Source organism: Syngnathoides biaculeatus, chromosome 18, assembly GCF_019802595.1.
Source record: "Syngnathoides biaculeatus isolate LvHL_M chromosome 18, ASM1980259v1, whole genome shotgun sequence".
Classification (NCBI taxonomy): domain Eukaryota; kingdom Metazoa; phylum Chordata; class Actinopteri; order Syngnathiformes; family Syngnathidae; genus Syngnathoides; species Syngnathoides biaculeatus.
Window position 1 is genome coordinate 7,340,245 of NC_084657.1, and position 12,732 is coordinate 7,352,976.

At 42.3% G+C, this 12,732-nt stretch overlaps 1 protein-coding gene across 4 annotated transcripts in view; it reads left to right on the forward strand.

Moving 5' to 3' along the window:
• Positions 1-12,732, forward strand: part of ntm (neurotrimin) — a 72,091-nt gene that overhangs the window by 44,815 nt on the left and 14,544 nt on the right. For all 4 annotated transcript variants that reach the window (XM_061804261.1, XM_061804262.1, XM_061804263.1 and 1 more), the window contains 3 exons: positions 4,317-4,549; positions 8,146-8,271; positions 10,213-10,341. In XM_061804261.1, coding sequence (XP_061660245.1) covers positions 4,317-4,549; positions 8,146-8,271; positions 10,213-10,341 — 488 coding nt within the window. The remainder of the gene's footprint in view (positions 1-4,316; positions 4,550-8,145; positions 8,272-10,212; positions 10,342-12,732) is intronic.

A 12,732-nucleotide genomic window follows, 5' to 3' on the forward strand; every position in this document is an offset into this window, starting at 1 on the left:
TGCTTGTGTGGGATTTGTTCCAGCATGGGTTAGTTCCAAAATAACATGCATGTTACACTGACTCAAAGGTTTTCAAAGTGGGGGGCACGCATGGAATTTTTTCAGCACCTCCCCACCGCTTGAAAATTTTTCACCCCAGCCCCCATTTCCAATTTTCAGTTCTATCACAGGAGGGGTGATACACTTTTAGAATTTTCAGTGGTGACAGAGTGACTGAGAATCACATGAAAGCAGGCTGGTGATAATATCAACACAGTGAAAGCACGTGTGTGTGATTGAGAGAATGTTTTAATGGAGGGAAGCATGGTACGGCAGAGGTTGATTTGCTTCTACCCTAATATTAGTTTGCCTGTATGGCTCTAAACCGTAGGTGTCATACACTGGCCCCATAGACAGGCTTTTTATTCCACTGAGCAACTATTCATGCTTTTTATGTAGTTTTTCTTCTATTAATCATTAATTTACCACCATTGTTTTAAATGACATGGCTATGGTAAAATCCATCCATCTTCTACCGTCATGAGGGTTGGGTCATGGGGATAGTAGCTTCAGCAGGGACGCCCAGACTTACCTTTCCCCAGCCACTTCATCCAGCTTTTCAGAAGGAGAAGGGGATTCTGAGGCGTTCCAGGCTAGCCAAGCGGCATATTGTCTCCACCGTGTCCTGGGTCATTCCCAGCATCTCTTTCCAGTGGGACGTGGCCACAACACATCAGCTGGGAGGGGCTGGAGAGACATCCGAATCAGATGCCCCAACCACCTCATCTTGCTCCTCTCCATGCTGAAGAGCACTGGCTCTACTCAGAGCCCCTCTCAGATGACCGAGTCTCTCACCCTATCTCTAAAGAGAGAGACTGGACACCCTGCAGAGGAACTCATTTTGGGTGCTTGTATCTGGGATTTTGTTCTTTTGGTCATGGTCGTGACCATTGGTGAGGGTATGAACATATATTGATGGGTAAATTGAGAGCTCCTTCTTTACCACAATGGACCAATACAAACTCTGCAACACTGCAGATGCTGACCCTCCTGCTCTATTCTTCCCTCATTTGTGAACAAGACCCCAATATACTTGAACTCCTCCACAAGGGCAGGATCTCATCCCCGACCTGGTGAGGGTACGCCACCCTTTTCCAACTGAGGACCAAGGTCTCAGATTTGGAGGTGCTTATTCTCATCCGAGCGTCTTCACCCTCGGCTGCAAACTGGTCCAATGATAACTGGAGATCACTGCTTGATGAAGCCAACATCGTCTGCAAAAAGCACTTATACAATACTGAGGCCACCAAATCGGACCCTCTCTACAGGTCTTCGAAGTATTCTTTCCATCAACTCACGATGTCCCGAGTCGAGGTCAGTGTCGCCCCATCCTCACGATACAGAGTGTTTGGGAGACTCATCCCATGCCTGAGTTTTTCGCTTCGGCAACCACCAAAGCTGCATTCTACTTGACCAGCCAGTACATATCAGGAGTCCCACAGGGAAAAATGCCCGATAGGACTAATTCTTCAGTTTGATGACATCAGGGATTGCCGCCACAAGAGTCACCAACCACCTTAGAGACACAGGTCCGGTCTGCCGCTTCATCAATGGAGACAGAGAACATGGTCCAATTGTAGTCAATGTTCCCTGCTCCTCACAGAACATGAGCAGAGTTCTTTTTTGCAGGGGATTCTGTCAGGTTTCCCAGCAGACCCTCACAATACATTTGGGCCTGTTGTGTTGGATCGGCATCTTCCTCCACAATCGTAGCCAACTCACCACCAGGTGATGATCACCTGACCACTCCGGCCCTCTCTTCAGCCGAGTATCCAAAACATGTGTTCCTAAGTTCGATGACCCAACCACACAATCGATCATCGAACTGTTATCTAGTGTGTCCTGGTTCCAAGCGCATATGTGAACACCCTTATGCTTCAACGTGGTGTTCGTTTTGGACAACCCGTGATTGACCACAGAAGTCCAGTCACAGAATACTACTTGCGTTTTGTTGGGGTGGGGGAATGGGGGGGGGTCTCCCCAATCACATCCTTGCAGGTCTCACTGTCATTGCCCACGTGTGCATTTAAGTCCCCCAGCAGAACAATGGAACCCCCAGTGGGAGTGCTTTCCAGCACCCCCTGTAAGGAGTCCTAAATGGCTGGGTACTCTGAACTGTTGTTTGGTCCACAGGCACAAACAACAGTCAGGACCCATCCTCACACCCAAAGGCAGAGGGAACCTACCCTCTTGTCAGTTAAATTGGGGACAATTGTGGGGTACAACGTGTCGTGGGTTTGTTGTGTGCTGATCGCTGCGGAGCCTGCCGAGCCGCAGCCACAGCAGCAGTCAGGTACTTAGGGCGTTGGACAATGGTCGACAGTCTCTTAGCCAATCGGTTCACAGAACATGATATGGGGTTTCTAGTAGCGAATCATAATAAAGGACACAATGCACATTCATGCAGTGTAAAAAAAAAAAAAAAAGCAACATTAATTGGACACTCTAAATTGCCCCTAGGTGGGATTGTGAGTGCGGCTGTTTGTCCTTGATGTGCCCTGCGATTGGCTGGCAACCAGTTCAGGGTGTCCCCTGCATCCTGCCCGTTGACAGCTGGGATAGGCTCCAGCACTTTTTTTACACACGGAATTTGCATTGTAGCAAGGGAACACTATTTATGATATATACTATGCATATACTGTATATAGGTGTGTGCTGAGTAAGTTTGACTATCAAACCAAATGGAGTGATCATTCTATAACATATCAGGATGACAGGGACAATTGTCTCACCTCTGAATGTCAGCTATGGGCAATTTAGAGGCTTTAACAAATCTACTGCATATGTTTTAAATATAAAAACAGGGATAAAGGAGGAAACTGGAGAAAACCCATGCAGGCACATTACGAACATTGAAATTTCACACAGGCTGGGCCAGGATTTGAACGCCATTCTCAGAACTGTGAGACAGATATGACAACCACTCGATCACCCTGCCGCCCCAGAGACAATATCTGCTTTAATTGCTGGTGCTATTGAAAATCACATGGGTTACATTAAGATATCAACTCCCAAGTTTTTATAGGTGTTTAGACACTATAAAAATATCCTACTTTATCACAAATCTATAGAAGCAGGGGTGGCCAACCAGTCAGAGCTCAAGGCACATTTTTTTAGTGTTAAAGCAAAGAGCCACAACATACACATGATCATCATTCCCTCCTCTCACCCTCAACCTGATTTATTGTAAATGTTACACATTTTTCAAAGTGACTTACTTGTACTGCAAAATTCTGTATTCCATTCCAGTTCGATGTTAGCGTGGAGTGAGCTGAAGTGAAGATTTGAAGCTGTGAAACGTGATAGACATCTGACACAAGTAGCAGAGTGGGTTGCTGTTGCACTCAACAAAAAAATATGAGCTCTCCCGCTCTGGTAAAAATGTTCTGTTTTCATCCTGCTTTTTTGGAAACAAAATTGACAATTGATCCCAATGAAACTTTGAGCCATTTTCATTCAATGCGCATGCCAGTTTTCCAAAAATGCCATGTTAACCTTTCCTCCTCGGGGTTAACTCTCTTCTATCATTACAAAGCTGAGCTGGACGGCAGCAACAATAAAGCCACGAAGCTCTGATTTGCTAACTCAAATGTTTTTTTTTTTTTGCTCCTCTGCACATTCCACATCGTGTCCTCCCCTAATTGCTACTCTTCCTGGTCAATCTCACTCAACTTTTCACTCAAACGTGCTCTGTGCTCTATTTTTTCCCCTTCTCACCCTCCCACTGCACACGTATGCGCAGTCCCGTCTCACTCACACAGACACACGCGCCCACACACACTGAGCTTTTTGTCACAATATCTGTAACAACCGTAATAAATGCAAAGCACGCTTGCACATTAAAAACACAGAACTTCAATAAGCTTTCATGTCTTCATGAGAACCACATGTGGCTCGAGAGCCGTGGGTGCGCCACCCGCGCTCTAGAGTTTTGTTCTGATGTGGTTTGCAACCCTATTCCCCTTGTCTGTCCTGTCCTTGTCTTTCCCCCCAAAATATTTTCTATCCAACTGTATTTTCAATTAATAGAAAAAAAATATTATGAAAAATAAGCAGAGAGAGCATTTCAAACTCCCGTTGTAAGTAAAACTGTTTTAGCACTGTGTTTTATTCTCAAACTATACCTGCAAATGTTGGTGTCTCAAGATTTGTTGTATGTAGTTAAATTCTCCACCACACAATCAACATTTACTACTGCATATTTTCTCTCTTAAAACTGATCACTTGGAGAAATATGCTCAAGCTGTACTTTAATTAAACTTTTTCTTCTTCCACAGGTGTACACAGGGGGAAATTGTCACACACACAGCATGGCTAAATCGGTCAAGTATACTATATGCCGGGGATGAAAAATGGTCTGTGGATCCAAGGGTGAGTCTGGTGACACTTAATCAAGAGGAGTTTACCATCAAGATTGAAAATGTGGAGATGACAGATGAGGGGCAGTATGTTTGTGCTGTCCAGACCAGCAGGCGACCCACAACCAATATAGTCTACGTCCATGTTCAAGGTAAGAAAAGATCTCAAGATCCAATGTCAATGTCTCAATAAGAATGATCCGTTCAGCAAAATCCTCTGAATGGCTTATTTACACACGACCCATTGATCCTGGCTTTTGACAAAATTTTCATGAATAAATTATTATAATAATTTTAAATGTTGTATTGTGGTACTTTGCAATAATAAAAAGGGGCTTTCTAAATATTTGATTTAGGTTTTATTTTATTAGCTTCCACTCAATCATTTCAGAAAACCACAAAGGAAAAACTGGAAAAAAATAGTTCAGCAAAAAAAAGCAATACAAATTTCAACATCTGGTGCAGTGAAATTAAATGTCAGCAAAAACAAGAACACATTCTTTTAAAAATAGTTTTGTCCAGTAGTCCAACTGACAAAAAGTTCCAATACATTAACGGGTTTTAATGCCTTAATCATATACCAGTAGTATTTTTGTTGTACTTTTTTTTTTTTTAAACATGCTTTTCAAAAGGGTAAGGAAGCACAAAATTTATTGTCTTTGTCAGTATCATCTCTCAGAGAGACATCTTTTTTGAGCACTGGTTCTTGTCTTGTGGTTTTTGATAACACCGTTTCCCCTGCAATCCTAAATGATTTCAAAGAGCTTTTGAATAGTCTGGGAAACTCAATAATGTACTTCATTTTGTGAAATTTTAAATGCAACTAAATCATAACATTTCATATTAAACATTGGTCCCTCAAGATACAGGTGACCCAACTTAAAGAGTTTTTTTAGGTATGAGCCTTCAATCGGCTGGATTTTGTTTTGATTTGCAAGCCTAAACTAGAGAAATGAGTTGTATGACGGCATATGGCTCCATTCATTTGACAACAAGCAGCACTTTTGAACTGGTTGCCAGCCAATCGCAGGGCACAAAGAGATGGACAACAACCACACTGACAAGCACACCGAAGGCCAATTTCGAGTCTCCAATTAATGCATGTTTTAGGGATGTGGGATTAACCCGGAGTGCCTGGAGCAAACCCATGCAGGCACGGGGAGAACATGTAAACTCCACAGAGGCGACAAGTGGGGCCGAGATTTGAACTCCGGTCCTCAGAACTGTGAGGCCAACGCTCTAACCAGTTGCCCCGCCATGCCGTCACTTTAGCTGATATATACTTATTGAAATTCATCCATCCATCCATTCATTCATTTTCTTTGCCGCTTATCCTCACAAGGGTCACGGGAGTGCTGGAGCCTATCCCATCTGTCAACGGGCAGGAGGGAGGGGACACCTTGAACTGGTTGCCAGCCAATCGCAAGGCACATCAAGACAAACAACTGCACTCACAATCCCACCTAGGGGCAATTTAGAGTTTCCAATTAATGTTGCGTGTTTTTATGATGTGGGAGGAAACTGGAGTGCCCGGAGAAAACCCACGCAGGCACGGGGAGAACATGCAAACACCACACAAGCGGGTCCGGGATTGAACCCGGGACCTCAGAACTGTGAGGCCAATGCTTTCCAGCTGAGCCACCGTGCCACCTTATTTAAATAATTCTTTGAAAAAAAAGTGACTTCAATCTGCACATTACCACTACCATTTGAAGACTATTCACAAACCTGACTTTCAAACAAGAATGCGGTGCTGTGTATTAGAAACGATAACATAACCGCCACAATGGAGAGATCACACCGAGCCACACTGACTAACAATTACACATGTACGCAGGCACACATACACACACATGCAAAATAACCAGGGTGAAAATTGTTTGAAAAAAATTGAAGGTGTGCACAAGAGAACCATTTTACATGTCTGCAAAGGCGCAACCATTTCATGCAAACGGAATGTCGATAAATCACACAAAAGCAGAACTCCTTGCATAATACTGTAATGTGAATATGGGGTTGCAAATCTTACTGTGCATTTGTACAAAATACATTATGTTGAGAAAAAGTTTCCTCGCTTTTCTTTCAGCCTACTACTAGATGAGAGAGAGAGAGAGTGTTTTTGTGATCATGTGCAATTTCACTTTTTAACACATATACAAGCTGCACAGTATAATTGGGCGCAGGCAAGGTGGCACTTATGAGAGAGTGAGGCACAATTGTACTTTTATTTTTACAAGCAGAAGAACAAGCTTATACAATGGTGCCCTGAGATAAGAGTTTGATTCATTCCATAAATTGAGATCTGAAATCGAGCTCACTTGTACATCCTGTTGATGTTTTTATATTATTTCACAAACATTGACATCATCCTCTTCTTCTTCTTTTCCTCTTCCTTCCTCTTCCTCTTTCCTTACATGTTGCTTTCTTGGACCTCTTGGTTGAAAAATTCAGTTGTACTAAATGCAAAATAACAAAATGCAAGCACAGTTGCACAGATATGCTCCCGAGCAAAAGTACACGAACGGAAAGACTGAGTGAAGCTCAAAAGTCAGAGCGGAACCTATGCGTTTCAGCATCTTAACAATTGTGGCGCCAGCTACCGGTAGTTGTTCATACGTCAAATCCTGGCTTGCAAGACAAAGCAAAAAATTGTCCCGACAGTGGGTCGTATCTTGAAAAAGTCGTGTGTGAAGTAAGTTATATGTCAAGGTACCACTGTTCTTACCCCCCCACCCCACTATGAGCAGTGCAAGCAAGTCACCAGTCAACACATCATCACCTACAGTGTCACATCAAACCAAAATCATTACAGAACAGCACAACCAGCAGACAACAAAACAACTAAAATGATGAATGAAGAAATAGACACAAAACATGCACTTCAAACACTATATATTTAGTGTCAAAAAGCATGTAGCTATGTAGCTCTATGACAACATGAGCTTAAAACATACAGTAGCGTCCATGCATGCTATTTAAAAATGTACTGGGAGCAAAACTGAGTTTGTACTTTTTTCAAGTATTTAAGAATGTAAACCGCAAGTTCAGTTGTACTTTATTGAAATGATTAACAATGTACGTACACTCATGTTTTTTTTTTTCTTAATCCACATCCACAAATCCATCAAAGTTCTTATCTTCCGTGTCCAAAATGAACAGCTGGGCAAGTTCTCCATCAAACGCCAGGTTCCCTCTCGTCATTCTTATTGTCAGTCTTGTTGCCGTGTGATTCCTCAAATATGATACCGGATTTTCGAACAACCGTGGAAGCAGACACGTTAGCCCAAGCATCCACAATCCATTCAGAAATTGTGGCGTAATTCGCCCGGCGCTGCCTTGAAGTTTTCATAAAGCTGTGTTCGCCATTTCTCATCGATCACTCCCACGCCCCACACAACTTCACCCCTGTAACATCCGCATGCTGTCCTCTCACATGTCCACTTTTCCTCCATATATGCGTGTCAGCAGGAAATTTTCCCAGTCAGTGACAAATTTTAGAAGTTGCTTCACATATAAGGCACCCGTCCATTTTGGAGAAATTGTAAGAAGTGTGCCTTATAATCGTGAAAATAATGAAGTAATTTATATTTATACAGACACATGGGGAAAACTAACATGAATTCAAATGTGTGCAGTAGAAAATACATCACTGTGTTGTACAGTACGTCTCAAGTCCCATATTTTACCTTTTAAGCATTTTAATCTGTTAAATGCTTCATTAAACTTCAGTGTTTTTCCCGCCTCACAGTACCACCCAAAATCATCAATTTGTCAAGAGACATCGTGGTTAATGAAGGTGCCAATGTCACCATTCTGTGCCAAGCCAATGGTAAACCAGAGCCTTCTGTTAGTTGGAAACTCATCTCATCTTCAGGTAAATTGCACAGGCTGTTTTCTCCTTTTATCTTGTTGCCATGATTGTTTTACCCTTCTTCTGTTGTAAATTTCATTCACTTGTTGTCCCTTTGAACCTCTGCTTTCCTACTCACCCTTATGTTTATCACAATTTTTGAGCTTGTTTGAACATTGGAGGTATTCCCGGTTAATTAAGTACCCATCATTACCTTCATCTTGATTTAACTTTATTACATAATTGTCTATTGGAAAATCAAGGTGACCTGGTCGAATTTGACCAATCAATTTGTATCCATGGACTGATTTAAATAGGAGGATTAATGCAGAGCTCTTTTACATAATGTGGAGTATAATCCTGTCATGCCTCTTTTCTCTGATATTTTGTTTGTAGTTTTAGTACCTGGCTGACTGCTGGTGGGCGGGGTCCCCTGTGCCACGCCTGATGTCTATGATGATCAGCTGATCATTTAAGGGGAAAAGAAGCAAAAGAAAGACACCTGGGAGAAAACACAAAGCAAAGGAGTGTCAAACCCGTAATATTAACGCACTCAAGCCAATGGCGTAGTACTCGTGGTCAGAACAACGAGGACCATGGGAGAGAGCAAGGCGATGCTATGCAATTGTCTGGCACCTCCTTCTCCTTCTCCTTCTCCTTCTGCTTCTATTCTCTTTAAATGACCAGGTGATCATTATAGCCATCAGTTGTGCCACAGGGGACCCTGTCCACCATCAGTCAGCCAGGTACTGAAACCACAAACACATTATCAGGAACAAAGGCATGACATAGCCATTATGCATAGCTTAAAAAAAAATAAAAAAAGTCCTGACAAAATCATTTTATTATTCTTTCTCAATGCCTTCATTCTGGTTTTCAGTAACCTCAAGAGGCAAAAATCTTGTGCTAATCTAAATTTGTCAAATATTTCTATTGCTTTTAACCTCGCTGTATTTCAAGAATGTGGAATTTCAGAGTATATATGGAAGATAATGATTTCATTCTTAATTGTTGTCTGAGATTAAATCTTCCATCTAGCCATCCATTCATTGTCTGAATCGCTTATCCTCACGAGGGCTCTGGGAGTGCTGGAGCCAATTCCAGCTGTCATCGGGCAGGAGGGAGGGTACACTCTCAAATGTTTGCCAGCCAACCACAGGGCACATGGAGACAGACGACAGTTGCACCCACATTTTAGAGTCTCCAATTAATACATGTCTTTGGGATAGGATGTTGGGGTGCCTGGAGAAAATCAACGGAGGCACGGAGAAAACATGCAAACTCCATACAGGCAGAGCCGGAATTTGAACCACGAACCTAAGAAACTGCCAACACTCTACAGCTGCCCTGCCGTGCCGCTTAAGTTAAATTAGACAAAGCAAAAATGAAGGAATTGGGCTAGCTCTTGAAAGGTGCCTGTATTTAGTTCCCACTCAGCGACGGCTTCTGTGTGCCCTGTGAATGACTGGCGACCACTTCAGTGTGTAAGCCCACCTTGCAACGAAAATCAGCTGGCCACCAGCTGGTGATAACCAGGATAAGTTGCATTGAACATGGATGGATGGAGAAACGCTCACAAATAAAATGACTTTTGTTCGCTGAGGGGCTCAACTAATCACAGAATTTTGTCAGACTTTTTTTTTTTTTAAATACTAAAGCAAAAAAAAAAAAAATAATGGAGAATTCAATTCAAGACAAGAAGATGCATATTTTCATGTTTATATTTGTATTTCTAGTACCTGGTAAAAAAAATCTTTTATGACAGTGGTACCAATTACTGAATTTATATTACCTAATGTCTTACTTAATTGTTTTTCGCGAGCTGTCATCCCCCAGCTTTATCGGATCTATTGCTTCCTAGAGGACAAGAAGGAGCGCAGAACCCCAAAATGAGATTTGGTGTAAAACTGTTTTCTTGTCACATTTATGAGCAATTATCTCTTCTCTCACACACCTCTTGTGTAGGGGACCTTACAACAAATGATGAGTACCTGGAAATCTCTTCTATCACCAGACAGAGAGCAGGAGCATATGAATGCACAGCTGTAAACGACATCGACACAGATACCCAAACTGTAGACATCACCGTCAACTGTAAGTCCACTCTTTTCATCAAGAAATTCAGGTTTCTGAAACAAAGGTGTTTGAAACCATTCCAGAAAGTTATTGCCATTGTCTGTTTGATTTAGTCGCAGATATGAACGTTTAAAAAAAGATGGACATTTCAGTATAGGTGGGAGTCAATCATAAGTCTTAACCCCTCAGGTTACATAAAAGTCCCAAGTTACTTTTGTAAAAATCTAGCACCTCAACTCACCGATAAATTTGTATCAATTTGAGTTAAGTAATCACCTGGATTGAGCGGGATTTGTCAAGGCATCCAACCTTGTTTAGTCAAACCACAGATTAAAACATTAACATAAAAAGTTGATATCCACTTTCTAAAAGTTAAATGAAGGTGACTGTAATAACTTCTGTGTGTATACTCAGGGAGAACAATTTAAACAATTTTGTTTATTTTTACATTAGTTTTTTTTTAGATCATACGTATGAAATCAAGAATTCATAATTTACAAAACTGTGAAGAAATGAGACCAAATGTTGCATGCCATAAATACTTACATCAGACTGTCGCACACTAATCTACAAAACCCCTGTAAACAAACAACCTGTACACGTTTAAGCAGGTGTCATTAATTTGTTTCAATTTGGTTCATCTGTCTCAGTTGGGTTCAATATGAGGAAGACTGCAGACTTGGCAACTTGCCAGAACACCATCATTGATACCCTCCATAATATGGGTAACCCACAAAGGTTCATAGTTAAGGAGGCTGGCTGTTCACATAGTTCGATTTCATTCGATCTGATTCACTTTTCACCTCCTTTCTTTCTCTTCGACCCACAGTAGCTGAATTCGCACGACGCCCTGCAGGTTAACTGTGGTGTTAACCTGGGCCACGACCGATCCGGTATGGTATTCTTTAGATGAACGCTGATATTTGTCTGGCAGAGTTTTACACCAGATGCCCTTCCTGACGCAACCCTCTGCTTTTATCCGGGCTTGGGACAGGCCTGCAGATTGCTCTGGCTTGTGCCCCCAGAAGGCTGCATAATTAAAGACGAAAAACAATTATTCTAATAAGGCTGAAACGCTCTCCTTGCCACCCCTGAGGCACCTCGTGAACACCAGACCACCAAATAAACCAAATTCTCAACTCACGCACAAGAGCTTAAATTTCTGTATTTTACTGGGTAGCCTTGCTGAAGTGCCAAAGCTTCATTACATCTCTTCGAGAAAAACTCACTCCTCCTAATGGAATGAGGAAAAGAGGGGAAGCCATTCTACAAATATCCATTAGAGCTCCTCACGGCCACACACACCAGGCACCCTAAACTGGATGACAAAGAATACAAATCAAAGTACAGGAACATTGGCAAAAGGAATACAATTGTTGAACCTGACATGGCAAAAAACACGAATGGAAACTGTGACCGTCCTCCTTATGCTGCATTGAGTGTAACACTCCCAAAGTCCGTTGCATTGAAGGTCCAATTGGAGTCTGTCCAGGCGATGTTCAGAGCTGTGGAAACGAGAGAGGAATAAAGATGATGAGCCACACAATGACGTTATGGGCAAGAGTAGAAGAGGCGAGACTCAGGACAGAAGTAATTATCTGCGAGCAGCAGTATGATTTCATGCCTAGAAAGAGTACCACAGATGCATTATTTCCATTGAGGATGCTTGTGGAAAAGTACAGAGAAGGTCAGAAGGAGCTACATTGTGTCTTTGTAGACCTAGAGAAAGCAAATGACAGAGTACCAAGAGAGGAACTGTGCATGTGCAAGTCTGGAGTGTCAGAGAAATATGTTAGAATAGTCCAGGACATGTATGATGGCAGCAGAACAATGGTGCTGTGTGCCATAGGTGTGACAGAAGAATTTAAGGTGGAGGTGGCACTGCACCAGGGATCCGCATAGTAACGGATAGGCTGACAAATGAGGTGAGACTGGAATCCCCTTGGGCTATGATGTTCGCAGATTACATTGCAGTGAAAGCAGGGAATAGGCGGAGGAACAATTGACCCCTCCGTACAGGGCACTTAACCACGCTCCTGAAGTGACGTCACGCCACGTGCGCTGACGTAAGACAAACAGTAAAAATGGCAAATACAATACAATACATTCTGAACTGAGAGAGACGCCATGCTACTGATTTCATTCAAATCAACGATATATTATAGATTCTAAATACAATACATTCTTAACTGAGAGAGACGCCATGCTTCTGATTTCATTCAGTCATTCACACGTAGCAATGTTATGCTAGCGAAGAACGTTTCATTCATTTATACGAGACGTGTATTAAAAATCAAATATAGGGCATATCTTCGTGCAAACACATTCTGGTTAAGCTTCTGCCGCGAGCCGGCAAGAAAGGGACACATTTGTGCAGTGCGATCATCGCTAAATATCGCTCAACAAAGA